Raw genomic sequence first — 12,472 nt, forward strand, 5'->3', positions numbered from 1 at the left:
GCACTTATGTGTAGAGGGTTATAGGTTACACACAGTATTAAATGAAGGAGGCACAATAACTGTGGAACACACACATTCTATATACTGTATTATAATAGTATATTTACATATATTTGTAAATTATATATATTTTTTAAATTATTATCATTATTATTATTATATATATATATATTTTTTTTTTAAGGTTAGAATTTTGAATGAAAAACCAAAATGATAAAGAGGGCAAATAATTGTGGAGGACACTGTACAGTATTTAAACATGATTGTGCTTTTTTCCAGTAATGCATGTTATTGTGCAAGGGGTAGTTGCATGGACTATCAGTGGAGGAACAGAAAGCTCTGAGATTTCATTATAAAGATCTTCATTTGTGTTCTGAAGATGAACGAAAGACTTGCGGGTTTGGAACGATATGAGGGTGAGTAATTAGTGACAGAATTTTCATTTTTGGGTGAACCAACCCTTTAACTTCTGTTACCCGGAGTGTTCAAAGACATTGTTAATGCTGACCAATATGCCATAAGAAATGAACTGGGAGTAGTATGAATACTTTTCACAAACACTTGGTGACATCACAATTCAAGATTTATTTTAAGCATACTAAATATGGTAAAGTACCTCCGTGAAGTTGGCCCCCCACCCATCACAAAACGTCGCAAAAATAGTCTCAGTCGTTTGTGCTCCGTTTGTGCTGCTTTGGTTTGTTAGATATAAAATATTTATTTAAAGGTCATTCTCAGGTCACTCAGCCCCCCCCACATGCTCCAAATTCACCCCGAATAGTCTCGTTTGTTTGTGCTTCGTTTGTGCTGCTTTGGTTTGTTAGATATAAAATATTTATTTAAAGGTCATTCTCAGGTCACTCAGCCCCCCCCACATGCTCCAAATTCACCCCGAATAGTCTCGTTTGTTTGTGCTTCGTTTGTGCTGGTTTGTGCCGGTAAAAGTTTCGTTTGTGCTGCTTTGGTTTTTTAATTATTAGACATTGAATTATAGGCGATGACGTCACCAGCCCCCCACATGCTCCAAAATCACCAAAAATAGTCTCAATCGTTAGTGCTGGTTTGTGCATGTAGAAGTTTCGTTTGTGCTGCTTTTTATTTTGCTTTTTTGTTTTTTTCAACAATACAGTTGAAGTAACAAGGTCAAAAGGATCCTAGTTAATATTCCAACTTATACCAGACACAGGCAGGATAACAGGATGTGTGGAATGTAACACCAACTCCAAGGTAAATGTTTTTATTTGTTACTGTATGTCATTATGTGAATAAAAGTAGTATGTCATAAATACACGCACCATAATATGTTTGCTGCATCTCTGTGCTTATACATACACAAGCTGTGTGTGTGTGTGTGTGTGTATTATATGCATGTATGGAAACTCATGACTCAATTAAGTAAAAATTATTTTACTTGTGAAACTGAATTAAAGTGTACTATCGAACATCCATTAGCACAAATAATGGACCTTTAAAAACTTAAACTTAAAAACACTTAATACTGACAAGCCATGGCACACTGTCATGCCTTCAAGGCAAAAGTGCAACACAGAATAATAGATTTAAGTGCAATCTCCATCAAGCCTGACTTCCAGAAGAGCAGAAACAACTTCTCCAAACAGGAGTAGGAAAACAAAGGTGTGTGGCATACAACAAAAATACTTAAATGTAAACAGTGCAATCAATCTTTTGTGTATAACACTGCATGTGGGCATATTTTGTTTTTTTCTGACACTCCTGTCACTCCACTTCTCAGGTCGTCATACATCTCCCAAACACATGGAGACCTCCTGCAGTAGGCCACATAATGTCCAAGAGCATCCTGGGTTAAGCCTCCTTTGAAAGCAATGACTGCCCTTAAAGTAAATCTCTCTCCTTGGAGCATCAGATTTGAGGGAAACTTACTCAAAGGAAATTCTATGGAGTTGCTTCCCAGGTCAGTGTCAATCCACAGAAGTTCTCCCAGACTGTAACTGTGAGAAACTTTCCCTGCACAGAGCATTTGTCCTGATGTAGAGTCTGTCTTGAATGCAGAGGGACACTGTGATGGACTTTGGATTGGCCTGAGGCAGGGGGACTCCGGAAGGTTAAGGCCTTCTTCCACTGCGGTCTGAAGATGAGCGATGCCAGAAGCCTGCAATACAGCAACAGAAGTACAAACAAATGGTATTTCCCTTGTGACTTGTGTGCTGTGACTGCAATACTGTGAGGAGCACTGTTTTGTGAAGTAAACACATGCATGTTTTGTCATTGATTTTTCAATGATAGTGGAGATGTGGCACTGTGCATCCATTTCGAGAGCACCAAACTTCAGCTGGACAGGTTTGAATATTCCACTCAGCAGTTCTGCCCTCTGTATGTAGGCATGTGCATTCAGACCCTTTGTGCTGATGGTTTTCACTAGCTGGAGGAGGTTGTTGGAGTCCTCACCACAAACTAAATTTGCAAAGGTGACACTATCACAGAAAGCACAGCATAAGCATTGACAAAAAGCATCAAATGCACATGTGTTCAGCACAGAGATTCTTGACTTCCTGAGTTTAACAGGCTGTTGATTATTTCCATTTTTCAACAGTTCCACTTTCAGTCTTTTCCCTCTCACAGATGGATCTGCATGGAGCCATTCAGGACAAGGAGAGAGGTATGAATTCCTCTTTCTCTTTTTGGGTGGAAGAGCTAGGCCTCTCCAGTTTTCAACAGGGTCTTTCCTCTGTTGGATTGATGTTTGTGACAATGTCAGACTTCCCAGAACAGGAATCATCCATTTCTGGTTTTACATCTACACTGCAATTTATGGTTGGTAGTGGATTGGCTTCTTTGACGATCACTGTTGCAACAGCTGCATCTTCTTCACCTTTTTCTTCACTTTTTTGTTTTGCAGAACAAATGCGCATGTTGCCTTCAATGAAGGACAGATGTCGAGCAATGAATCGATTCACCCGAATCGGCAAGTTTTCATGCTTGAAAAGGCCATGTTTAATGTTTTTGAACTCTGCTTCAACATTGGCTGAACTTGCGATGATGTTGGTGCTTCGGAAGTGAGGGATCATTACCCCTGTCCAAAGTGGTAAGTAGCTTGCAAGCCAGATTATGTTGGGAATAATCTCAGGGAGGAAGTGCATATTATCATGATCTCCATTAGCCACAGCAAGTGACCTGCTTTCCTCACATATTTCTGTCACCCACTGCCGTAGGTCCGTCTGCACTTGGTCACCCACCCACTGCGTTTGATCTGCTTTTTCCAGGTCCTCACCCTCTACATCTGGAATGATGACACACTCTTCTGCAATTCGGCCTTTCAGGTATTTCTTGCACCTTTCTGATATGAGGGGAACTCCAGAGCTGTCATTGCCCTCTGTTTCACTGAGAGCCACAATAGTAATGCTGCGTAGTAGCTCTCTAGCGTCGTCCATGGATTGTGACTTGAGAAGCTGTGCCATTGACCTTACAAAGAAATCTTTAATGCGATGTGTTTTTTTCTTCAAGCAGTCCCACTGGCAGATCATCTTGATGCAGTGTGCAACATCAACCCGGACAAAACAAGGTGGCACTTTAGCAGACTGATTACCAAGTAAGACGCCACAACACGCATTGATGTAGGTCTTCAGATCAGGATGAGGAGTAAAAGCCTTGACCAAAGCTCCGAGCAAAGCAAGTGAAAAGTCACTTACAACCTCTTTTGGAGTTGGTGCACCTGCACATATCCATTCTGTCAGCCAATGTGTTATTGCATTAACATCATGTCTCTCTGACAGCATTTGCACGACTGGGACACTTGAGCTCTTATTACCTGCCAGAACTCCCTGATATAAGAAGACATGGCCAGACATGCCGTTTGGTCTCTGTAGTTTCCTCACTACTGAGCCAGTTGCATCAAAACTCACAGTGGGGTTAGTAGATGTCTTTGATAATGACTTGTACATATACATTTGTGTTTGACTCCAATAGTGACAGAAAAACTTGTCCAATCCAATGTCTTTAATGCTACCACTGTGAGGTGCGCTGTGTTTTAACATCTGCAGTGACAAAATAGGATCCTTGTCACCTAGTTCTAAGGCATTTCTCTCTTGCTTTGCTTTGCGCAGGGTGGCCAAATTAGGCAGATGGCTTGGCTCAGGATCTCCAAAATCCATCAGCTTTGTTGCCTCTGATGCCCTCCATACATGGGATTCCATTCTACCCTCACACAGTTCTTTGGATATCTGCACACGCAAGTTACCAGACATCGGACGCTTGGAACAGCCAGTGTGCAGGAGTCATCTGTGTTTTTAATGAAACACTTTAGCACCATTGGGCTGTTCATTTCAGGCTCTCGGTCACATTTTATGTGAATGTGGCCATGACACTCCTTACACTTGCCTCTGATTTCTATGTATTTCTCTGTGGCTGATGGATAAACCTTGGCTCTTTTAAAGGCAAATGTGCAGGGGCTTTTCACTTCTTGCCAAATGTGATGATTTATCACATGCGTCCAGATGCCAGGCTTCAAAATTGTGTATTCCCGTTTTTGTGTTTTAGAGAACTTGTTTTTGTATTGAACTGTTTCAGGCATAAATTCAATCCATTTCTGAAATGGAACTTCAAGATCAAAAGTCCAGCTATCTTTTGGTTTGGGGGAAAGGGACCCTGGCTCTAAATCAGTGTCATCACTACTGCCACTTGTTTCATGATCACTTTCATCACGAATAAACTCTAAAGCATTCCAGATGTTGTGTCTGTTTAATTTAACAAAAGTGTATAGAGCCTTTGCGGTGATCTTGTTCTCTAGCTGCTTACTAAGCTCTGTCCAGATGTTCTGATTAGGAGTAGCTATGTTGCCATTTTTAACTATGGCCTCTTTTGATGAACACAGGACTGTGAAAATGGAATCCCTGTCGACTGCTGGTTTCTTGGGCATCTGGCATAAGCAAAACATAATTAGTCATTTAAATAATCCTGACTCCAAAAATGTCATGTATAGTGTAAACCTGTATGACTGTATTGGACCGAATATAAGGATAATATGGATGTTATATCTTATATTACTAACAATACGGTAATGTTGATCCCTAAATGCACAACATATTCTAAAAACTAACATGGGTCATATGTGCAACTGTATTTAGCATTTAATTGCTAATGATACGAGAGATATAAGTATTAGCAATGAGTCTTCTGTTCAATAAACATTGACAATCTTAGCTCACTTGAATGCTGTACCGTTGTTCTTGAAGTTACCATTACAAAAATTAACCATTGTTTTAGTATAGTAAAAGTGTAGTAACCAAGATTTTCTTGTTTTTATTATTTGGCATATTCATTACCATTTGTATAAAAGTTTTACTACAAATACCATGGTTAAACTATGGTTAGTGTAGCAAAATCAAGGTTAATTTATGGTTACCATGGTTTTATTTGTAGTAACACCATGGTTAATTTTTGTAAGGGTTACTAATAATATTGTGAACTGATATTGTTAAAATATTGTACTTACAGTTACAAACTCGAATTTCTGGCCAATGTATCAACTTTTCCTCTACTAACTAAATTTCCACAAGAGCATCTTGAACAGAAGTGTCACCTCGTGGTGGGAGTGAAGTGTATCAAATGATACCCCTTGTAAATAAGTTCAATCAGGTGAGAACAAAAACGCTGAAGTTACATAAAGCTACAACTTGATGGCGCTCGTGCACAAAACCATTTTAAGTGAGAGAAAGTGACAGAAAAAGAGTCCGACAGCAGATGAATATTGAGATGCTTTTAATAAACACCACAACGACTACAAAAAAACAGTGATGAAGAGTTGTTGTTCTATTAAAACATCACTAGAATCCAACAATTTGGTAAGAAATTGAATAAACGAGGAACCCAAAATAAAATGCTAAATAAAAGCAAAATAAAAAGCAGCACAAACGAAACTTTTACCGGCACAAACCAGCACAAACGAAGCACAAACAAACGAGACTATTCGGGGTGAATTTGGAGCATGTGGGGGCTGAGTGACCTGAGAATGACCTTTAAATAAATATTTTATATCTAACAAACCAATTTTTACAGCACAAACGGAGCACAAACGACTGAGACTATTTTTGCGACGTTTTGTGATGGGTGGGGGGCCAACTTCACGGAGGTGTGAAACCTGTAACTGAAACTTGAGGATTTCTGAGTTTTTGTTTGTTTGTTTTTCCAGACTACATCAAAAATAGTGTTTCCATGTCTGAGATGAAGACAGTCATAAGAACCAAGCAGAACGATGAGGATAAGCTCTTCAAAAAATGAAACCTGCCTGAATAATGCGGGAAGAAATGTGCATGATTTGTAAATAAACACTAAGTACATTTAGTGTAACTCTCAGCCTGTTATTTTAAGTTTAAAGAAAAGTAAAATCATTTATTGTTGCATTGCTGTTTGAGACATTCACTGTTGTTTTGTACCTTAATTTATTATATTGCAGTTGTATGCAAATAAAACTTGTTATTCTGAAAAGTCTTGTTGCATTTCAGTGTTACTGTACAGCATTTTATTAGTATTGCACTTTGGTTGTATTGAACTGTACTTCAGTTGTATTATATATTGCAGTACTCCTGCAGATTTATTGCAGTATAATTGTAGCACTACTTCAGCTTTATTGCAGTAATACTGCGGTTGTTTGTTAGTAATACTACAGATCTAATGCAGTAGTATTGCAGATATTACATATTAAATATTACAGTAGTATTTCAATAGTACATCAGATGTATTGCAGTAAAACGGCAATAATGCAGTTTTTTGTGTGCAAAAAACTGCATTTTAGCTACATGTAACAAACTGCAGTATTTTTAAAAAACTGTATTACTTTTTAAAAACTGCAGTCATTTTTTGTAAGGGATAATAATTATCAACCACGACCACAAAGACTTTTCTTCAAAGTTTGATCAAACTTTCAGTTTGAATTAAATTTGCAATATAACCATTTTTGTTGTTGAGCTGAAGTGTTGGTGTTCATGTAGTAGAGTGAGTTTATGAGGACAATGATATTCAACTCACCCGTCACAGAGAGAGAAACAGAGCTTGATTGTGATGATTGTGGTCTTTCATCTCTCTGTCCTCTACACCAGTACTGACCCTGATCAGACTCATTCGCTCCTCTGATAGTGAGAGTGTCTCTGTTTACAGTGTAACCATCAGACGTCTGTAACATTACACTGTCTTTATGCCACTCATATCTCCAGTCACTGTGATTAGACTCTATAACACAGGTCAGAGTGACTGTCTCTCCAGTGAATACAGGACTGTCTGGTGTCACAGTCAGTGTAGATCTGGGTGAATCTGTGAAGAAAGTCACAATTGGACTCAAAACACACAACACACACAAGAGTTTGCCGTGCAGAGTGACAATCATATAACAAAAAGGTCAAAGGTGTTGTAATACAAATCCATATGAATCCAGGAATCTAATCCAAGTCTTGAGAAGAGATACGGTCAGTTTATATGTTAAACAGATTGTAATTTAGGCTTTTATTCACATATTCACATGCTTTTGGCTCTTCTACATTTTGGTTTCCTGGACTTTTAATGGAGAAACAGAAACCTCTCAGGCTTTATTTAGGTTTCTTAATTTGTGTTTCAAAGATTAACCAAAGTCTTCTGGGTTTGGAAGCACATGAGGCCGAGTAAATGAACTGTGTGTAAAAATAACTGCATTCATCTCTAAAACAACAAACACTGATCACTGCACAGCATCTGTCCGGTAAAGAAACATCTTATCAGTTCTGCATCTGAACAGAATAATGACTAAAAGTGAATAGCTTCAGTCCTCTTATAAGAACAGATGTGAATAAATGCTGCTATTCTCTGTCATCATCACTGCACTCACAGCTGATTGGTCCAATATCTGTTACAAACTATTAACTAGAACATAATCTGACTGTGAGAATGATCGGTGAATCAAACTAAGATCAAGTTTACCCGGTTATCTACTCAGTCTGTTTGTTTTGAAATGATGTACAGAAAAATGAACAGACTCACCTGATACTGTCAGTGTAACTCCGTCACTCTTCTGTGTGTGTGTTGGTGCTTCTGACTGAGATCCTCTACAGCTGTACACACCACCATGAGACGGATCCACAGATGAGATTATATAGTTCTGGTTTTGTCCTGCTCTGTAAACTTGTTTGTTGTCTTTATTCCAGCTGTACTGCCAGACTCCTGTCTGCTGTATGTGACATGTGAGAGTGACCGTCTCTCCTCTGAACACACGTCTATCAGGATCAACACGAGCTACAGGTTTGGGTCTCTCTGTGAAATGAGCAAACAACACACTTCATGTGTCTGAAAATATTTCAGATGATCTGTGCTGATTAAATTATTATTTTTTTATTATTATTTGACATTTAGTTTAACTGACAACACTTTGTTATTGTATGACAGCAATTATTATGTTTATTACAAACACAAAGTTGTCTTCCATTAAAAATGAATAGAAAGTAAAAGAGCGCTGACCTTTTACTGTTATCTCAGCTGCATTACTGTACTCGCTGTAGTAGTTTCCTCGTTTTGCTCTGCACCAGTATCTTCCTCCATCAGAGACGCTCACAGACTCGATTGTTTTAGTTGCATCACCCGTGGAGTCAGTGTTTGAGTCTTTTCTCCAGATAATTGTCCATCCAGTTAACTGCTCCACATCACAGCTCAGAGTAACTGTGTCTCCAGTGAACACTGAACTCTGGGACTTTACAGTCAGAGTCGGTCGTAGTTTATCTGTAAGCGACAGTCATTTATTTATTTGTTTCCATAAAAAAAACCTCTAACACTGTAAATTGCTGTTATTCCAAAACTAATATTTATTCTGTCAGCACATTATTACTGTGAATATATTTCACTAAACAAAGAATATTTCTTAATATGAAATTAAACTAAACACGGCTCAAATACTTTGTGTATCTGGAAGTGAATTAAGTGAAATAATCAGCTAGTAACAGCACACGTGCATGAACATCACTGCATCAGCAAATACACACTTACTGACTCTTAAATAAAGCAACATGCAGCATAAATTCAACATGTTTTAGTCCGTCCTCAACCTACACACAGACTTTATTCTATACAGCACAATTATAAACCACAAAACTCAACAGAAATCCCAACATAACAAATTATTTAACACTAACAGATCTTCCTCATATTCAAAACAAACAAACACTAAATCATTTTAACATTTGTTCTCTATTGAGTTCAAACAACTATTTTCAATGAGCAATGAACTTTCACTAATAGTTATATTAGTGTAATGAATGTAATATTCACTCATGGTGTGTCTTTTTACTAAACTCACAGCACAACCCTTGAGCCAGTTGTTCGAAGAGCTTATATACAGTATATATGGACTCCTAAAATACATCTTGTGTTTAATATGCTTTGTGTCAGAAATAATACAAATAATTTTTATTATTTTTTTATTATTATTTGACATTTAGTTTAACTGACAACACTTTGTTATTGTATGACAGCAATTAGCATGTTTATAACAAACACAAAGTTGTCTTCCATTAAAACATGTATAGAAAGTAAAAGAGCGCTGACCTTTTACTGTTATCTCAGCTGCATTACTGTACTCGCTGTAGTAGTTTCCTCGTTGTGCTCTACATTGGTATCTTCCTCCATCAGAGACGCTCACAGACCTGATTGTTTTAGTTGCATCACCCGTGGAGTCAGTGTTTGAGTCTTTTCTCCAGATAATTGTCCATCCAGTTAACTGTCCCACATCACAGCTCAGAGTAACTGTGTCTCCAGTGAACACTGAACTCTGGGACTTTACAGTCAGAGTCGGTCGTGGTTTATCTGTAAGTGTAAGTCATTTATTTATTAATTTATTTGTTTCCATAAAAAAAACCTCTAACACTGTAAATTGCTTTAAACCATTTAAGTTTAAGTTCCAAAACTAATATTTATTCTGTCAGCACATTATTACTGTGAACATATTTCACTAAACAAAGAATATTTCTTAATATGAAATTAAACTAAACACGGCTCAAATACTTTGTGTATCTGGAAGTGAATTAAGTGAAATAATCAGCTAGTAACAGCACACGTGCATGAACATCACTGCATCAGCAAATACACACTTACTGACTCTTAAATAAAGCAACATGCAGCATAAATTCAACATGTTTTAGTCCGTCCTCAACCTACACACAGACTTTATTCTATACAGCACAATTATAAACCACAAAACTCAACAGAAATCCCAACATAACAAATTATTTAACAGTAACAGATCTTCCTCATATTCAAAACAAACAAACACTAAATCATTTTAACATTTGTTCTCTATTGAGTTCAAACAACTATTTTCAATGAGCAATGAACTTTCACTAATAGTTATATTAGTGTAATGAATGTAATATTCACTCATGGTGTGTCTTTTTACTAAACTCACAGCACAACCCTTGAGCCAGTTGTTCGAAGAGCTTATATACAGTATATATGGACTCCTAAAATACATCTTGTGTTTAATATGCTTTGTGTCAGAAATAATACAAATAATTTTTTATTATTTTGTTTTTTCTTTAATGACACTGACACGGAGGAGACAAATTGTTGAATAAAGTGTTTTTTTTGTTGTTGCTTTTTAGTTTTTTTGAGTACAAAAAGTATTCTCGAAGCTTCATAACGTTACGGTTGAACCACTGATGGCAGACGGACTATTCTGACGATGTCTTCAATACTTTTCTGGACCTTGACAGTGTTAATTGCAAACCTCCCAGTTTTCATCCAAAATATCTTCAATTGTGTTCTGAAGACGAACAAAGCTTTTACGGGTTTGGAACGACATGAGGGTGAGTGAATAATGACAAAATTTTCATTTTGGGGTGGAGTAACCCTTTAAGCTAAAATGAGCAATTTTCAGCTAAAATGGGCTGCATACACACACTTTTACACAGAAATTGAGGGTGAAAATAGGTTTATAGGCCTACTGTAGATATGTATCCATACAAAATCTTAACAGTCTTTAAAAAAAAAAACAAGCATACACATATATGCACACAAAAGATACTACTGCACAGAAACACACTCCTATACAACATGATCAGTTCATTTTTAATTGCATTGTTTAATTTAATATTCATTCAACTTTCTATTTAATGAAATACATTTATGGTGTTGCTTTGGCACTTTAAATACAATAGTGTCAATTTACTGTTAAAAATAAAATGATTTAATCTGAAATTACCTGTCGTTCTCTTTTTATATTGGCCCATTTTAACTGAACAGCTGGTCCATTTTACCTGAATGTTGTGCCGTGGCTCAAGAAGGTACTCGCTGATACTCAAACTCTCTTAATTTTAAAACTTTTTCTTAAAAAATATAAATATATTTAATAGATACATGCTAATTTATAAGAATATCATTAGATCTCATGCATATCTTATTTGATGGTATTATAAGTCATTTACCAAAACATGGCCCATTTTAGCTGCCTTCACCCTAATTAATGTGCATACAGTACTGAAAGACAGTGTATGGTGTGAACTGCAAGTTTTCTCAAGTGTATAACTGATCTTGACAGATATTGTTTTTCATTATTGTGTTACGTGGTTCTGGAGGAAACTGCAGTGTTTTACCAGAATAGGCTTCTGAATTAACATCATATCTCTCGACTGAGTTATAGTTTGCTAAAATAGGAACAAAGCTAAGGCTAAGAAGGAGAGTGTAAGAAGTGTGAAACAACAAGAACCGTTCTGAGACTACAAAAGAGGTTTATATCTGTTATTTAAAAGAAAAGAAACAACTCGCATATCTCCAGGGAGACGATTTACCGGCTTTCATTAAAAAAAGATTGTTGTTGGTTTCTTTTACGGTTTTCTTAAAAATATAAATATATTTAATAGATACATGCTAATTTATAAGAATATCATTAGATCTCATGCATATCTTATTTGATGGTATTATAAGTCATTTACCAAAACATGGCCCATTTTAGCTGCCTTCACCCTAATTAATGTGCATACAGTACTGAAAGACAGTGTATGGTGTGAACTGCAAGTTTTCTCAAGTGTATAACTGATCTTGACAGATATTGTTTTTCATTATTGTGTTACGTGGTTCTGGAGGAAACTGCAGTGTTTTACCAGAATAGGCTTCTGAATTAACATCATATCTCTCGACTGAGTTATAGTTTGCTAAAATAGGAACAAAGCTAAGGCTAAGAAGGAGAGTGTAAGAAGTGTGAAACAACAAGAACCGTTCTGAGACTACAAAAGAGGTTTATATCTGTTATTTAAAAGAAAAGAAACAACTCGCATATCTCCAGGGAGACGTATTTACCGGCTTTCATTAAAAAAAAGATTGTTGTTGGTTTCTTTTACGGTTTTCTTAAAAAAAAAAAAATAAAATAAAAAATAGTTAAAAATAAATAGTAATTAAATTTACACACACACACACATACATATATACACATGTGTGTATATATGTATGTGTGTGTGTGTGTGTGTGTGTGTGTGTGTGTGTGTGTGTG

The 12,472-nt window shown here is 36.7% G+C and overlaps 1 protein-coding gene and 1 long non-coding RNA gene across 2 annotated transcripts; one reads left to right on the forward strand and one right to left on the reverse strand.

Annotated features, from left to right (window-relative positions):
* Window positions 1–261: 261 nt before the first annotated feature.
* On the forward strand, window positions 262–2,259 carry LOC131544208 (uncharacterized). The gene is made up of 4 exons (XR_009272056.1): window positions 262–416; window positions 1,130–1,227; window positions 1,581–1,933; window positions 2,032–2,259. It is a non-coding gene; the product is annotated as an uncharacterized LOC131544208 (long non-coding RNA).
* Window positions 2,260–5,401: 3,142 nt separating this feature from the next.
* LOC131543918 (leukocyte immunoglobulin-like receptor subfamily A member 2) lies at window positions 5,402–9,802 on the reverse strand (the record flags this gene model as incomplete). The annotated part of the gene is made up of 5 exons (XM_058781720.1): window positions 5,402–6,262; window positions 7,003–7,284; window positions 7,984–8,253; window positions 8,458–8,715; window positions 9,538–9,802. Coding segments are annotated over 5 exons (1,170 nt in total), but the record flags the coding sequence as incomplete, so codon positions are not given.
* Window positions 9,803–12,472: the final 2,670 nt, after the last annotated feature.

This window comes from Onychostoma macrolepis, chromosome 07 (genome assembly GCF_012432095.1).
Source record: "Onychostoma macrolepis isolate SWU-2019 chromosome 07, ASM1243209v1, whole genome shotgun sequence".
In the NCBI taxonomy this organism is placed as follows: domain Eukaryota; kingdom Metazoa; phylum Chordata; class Actinopteri; order Cypriniformes; family Cyprinidae; genus Onychostoma; species Onychostoma macrolepis.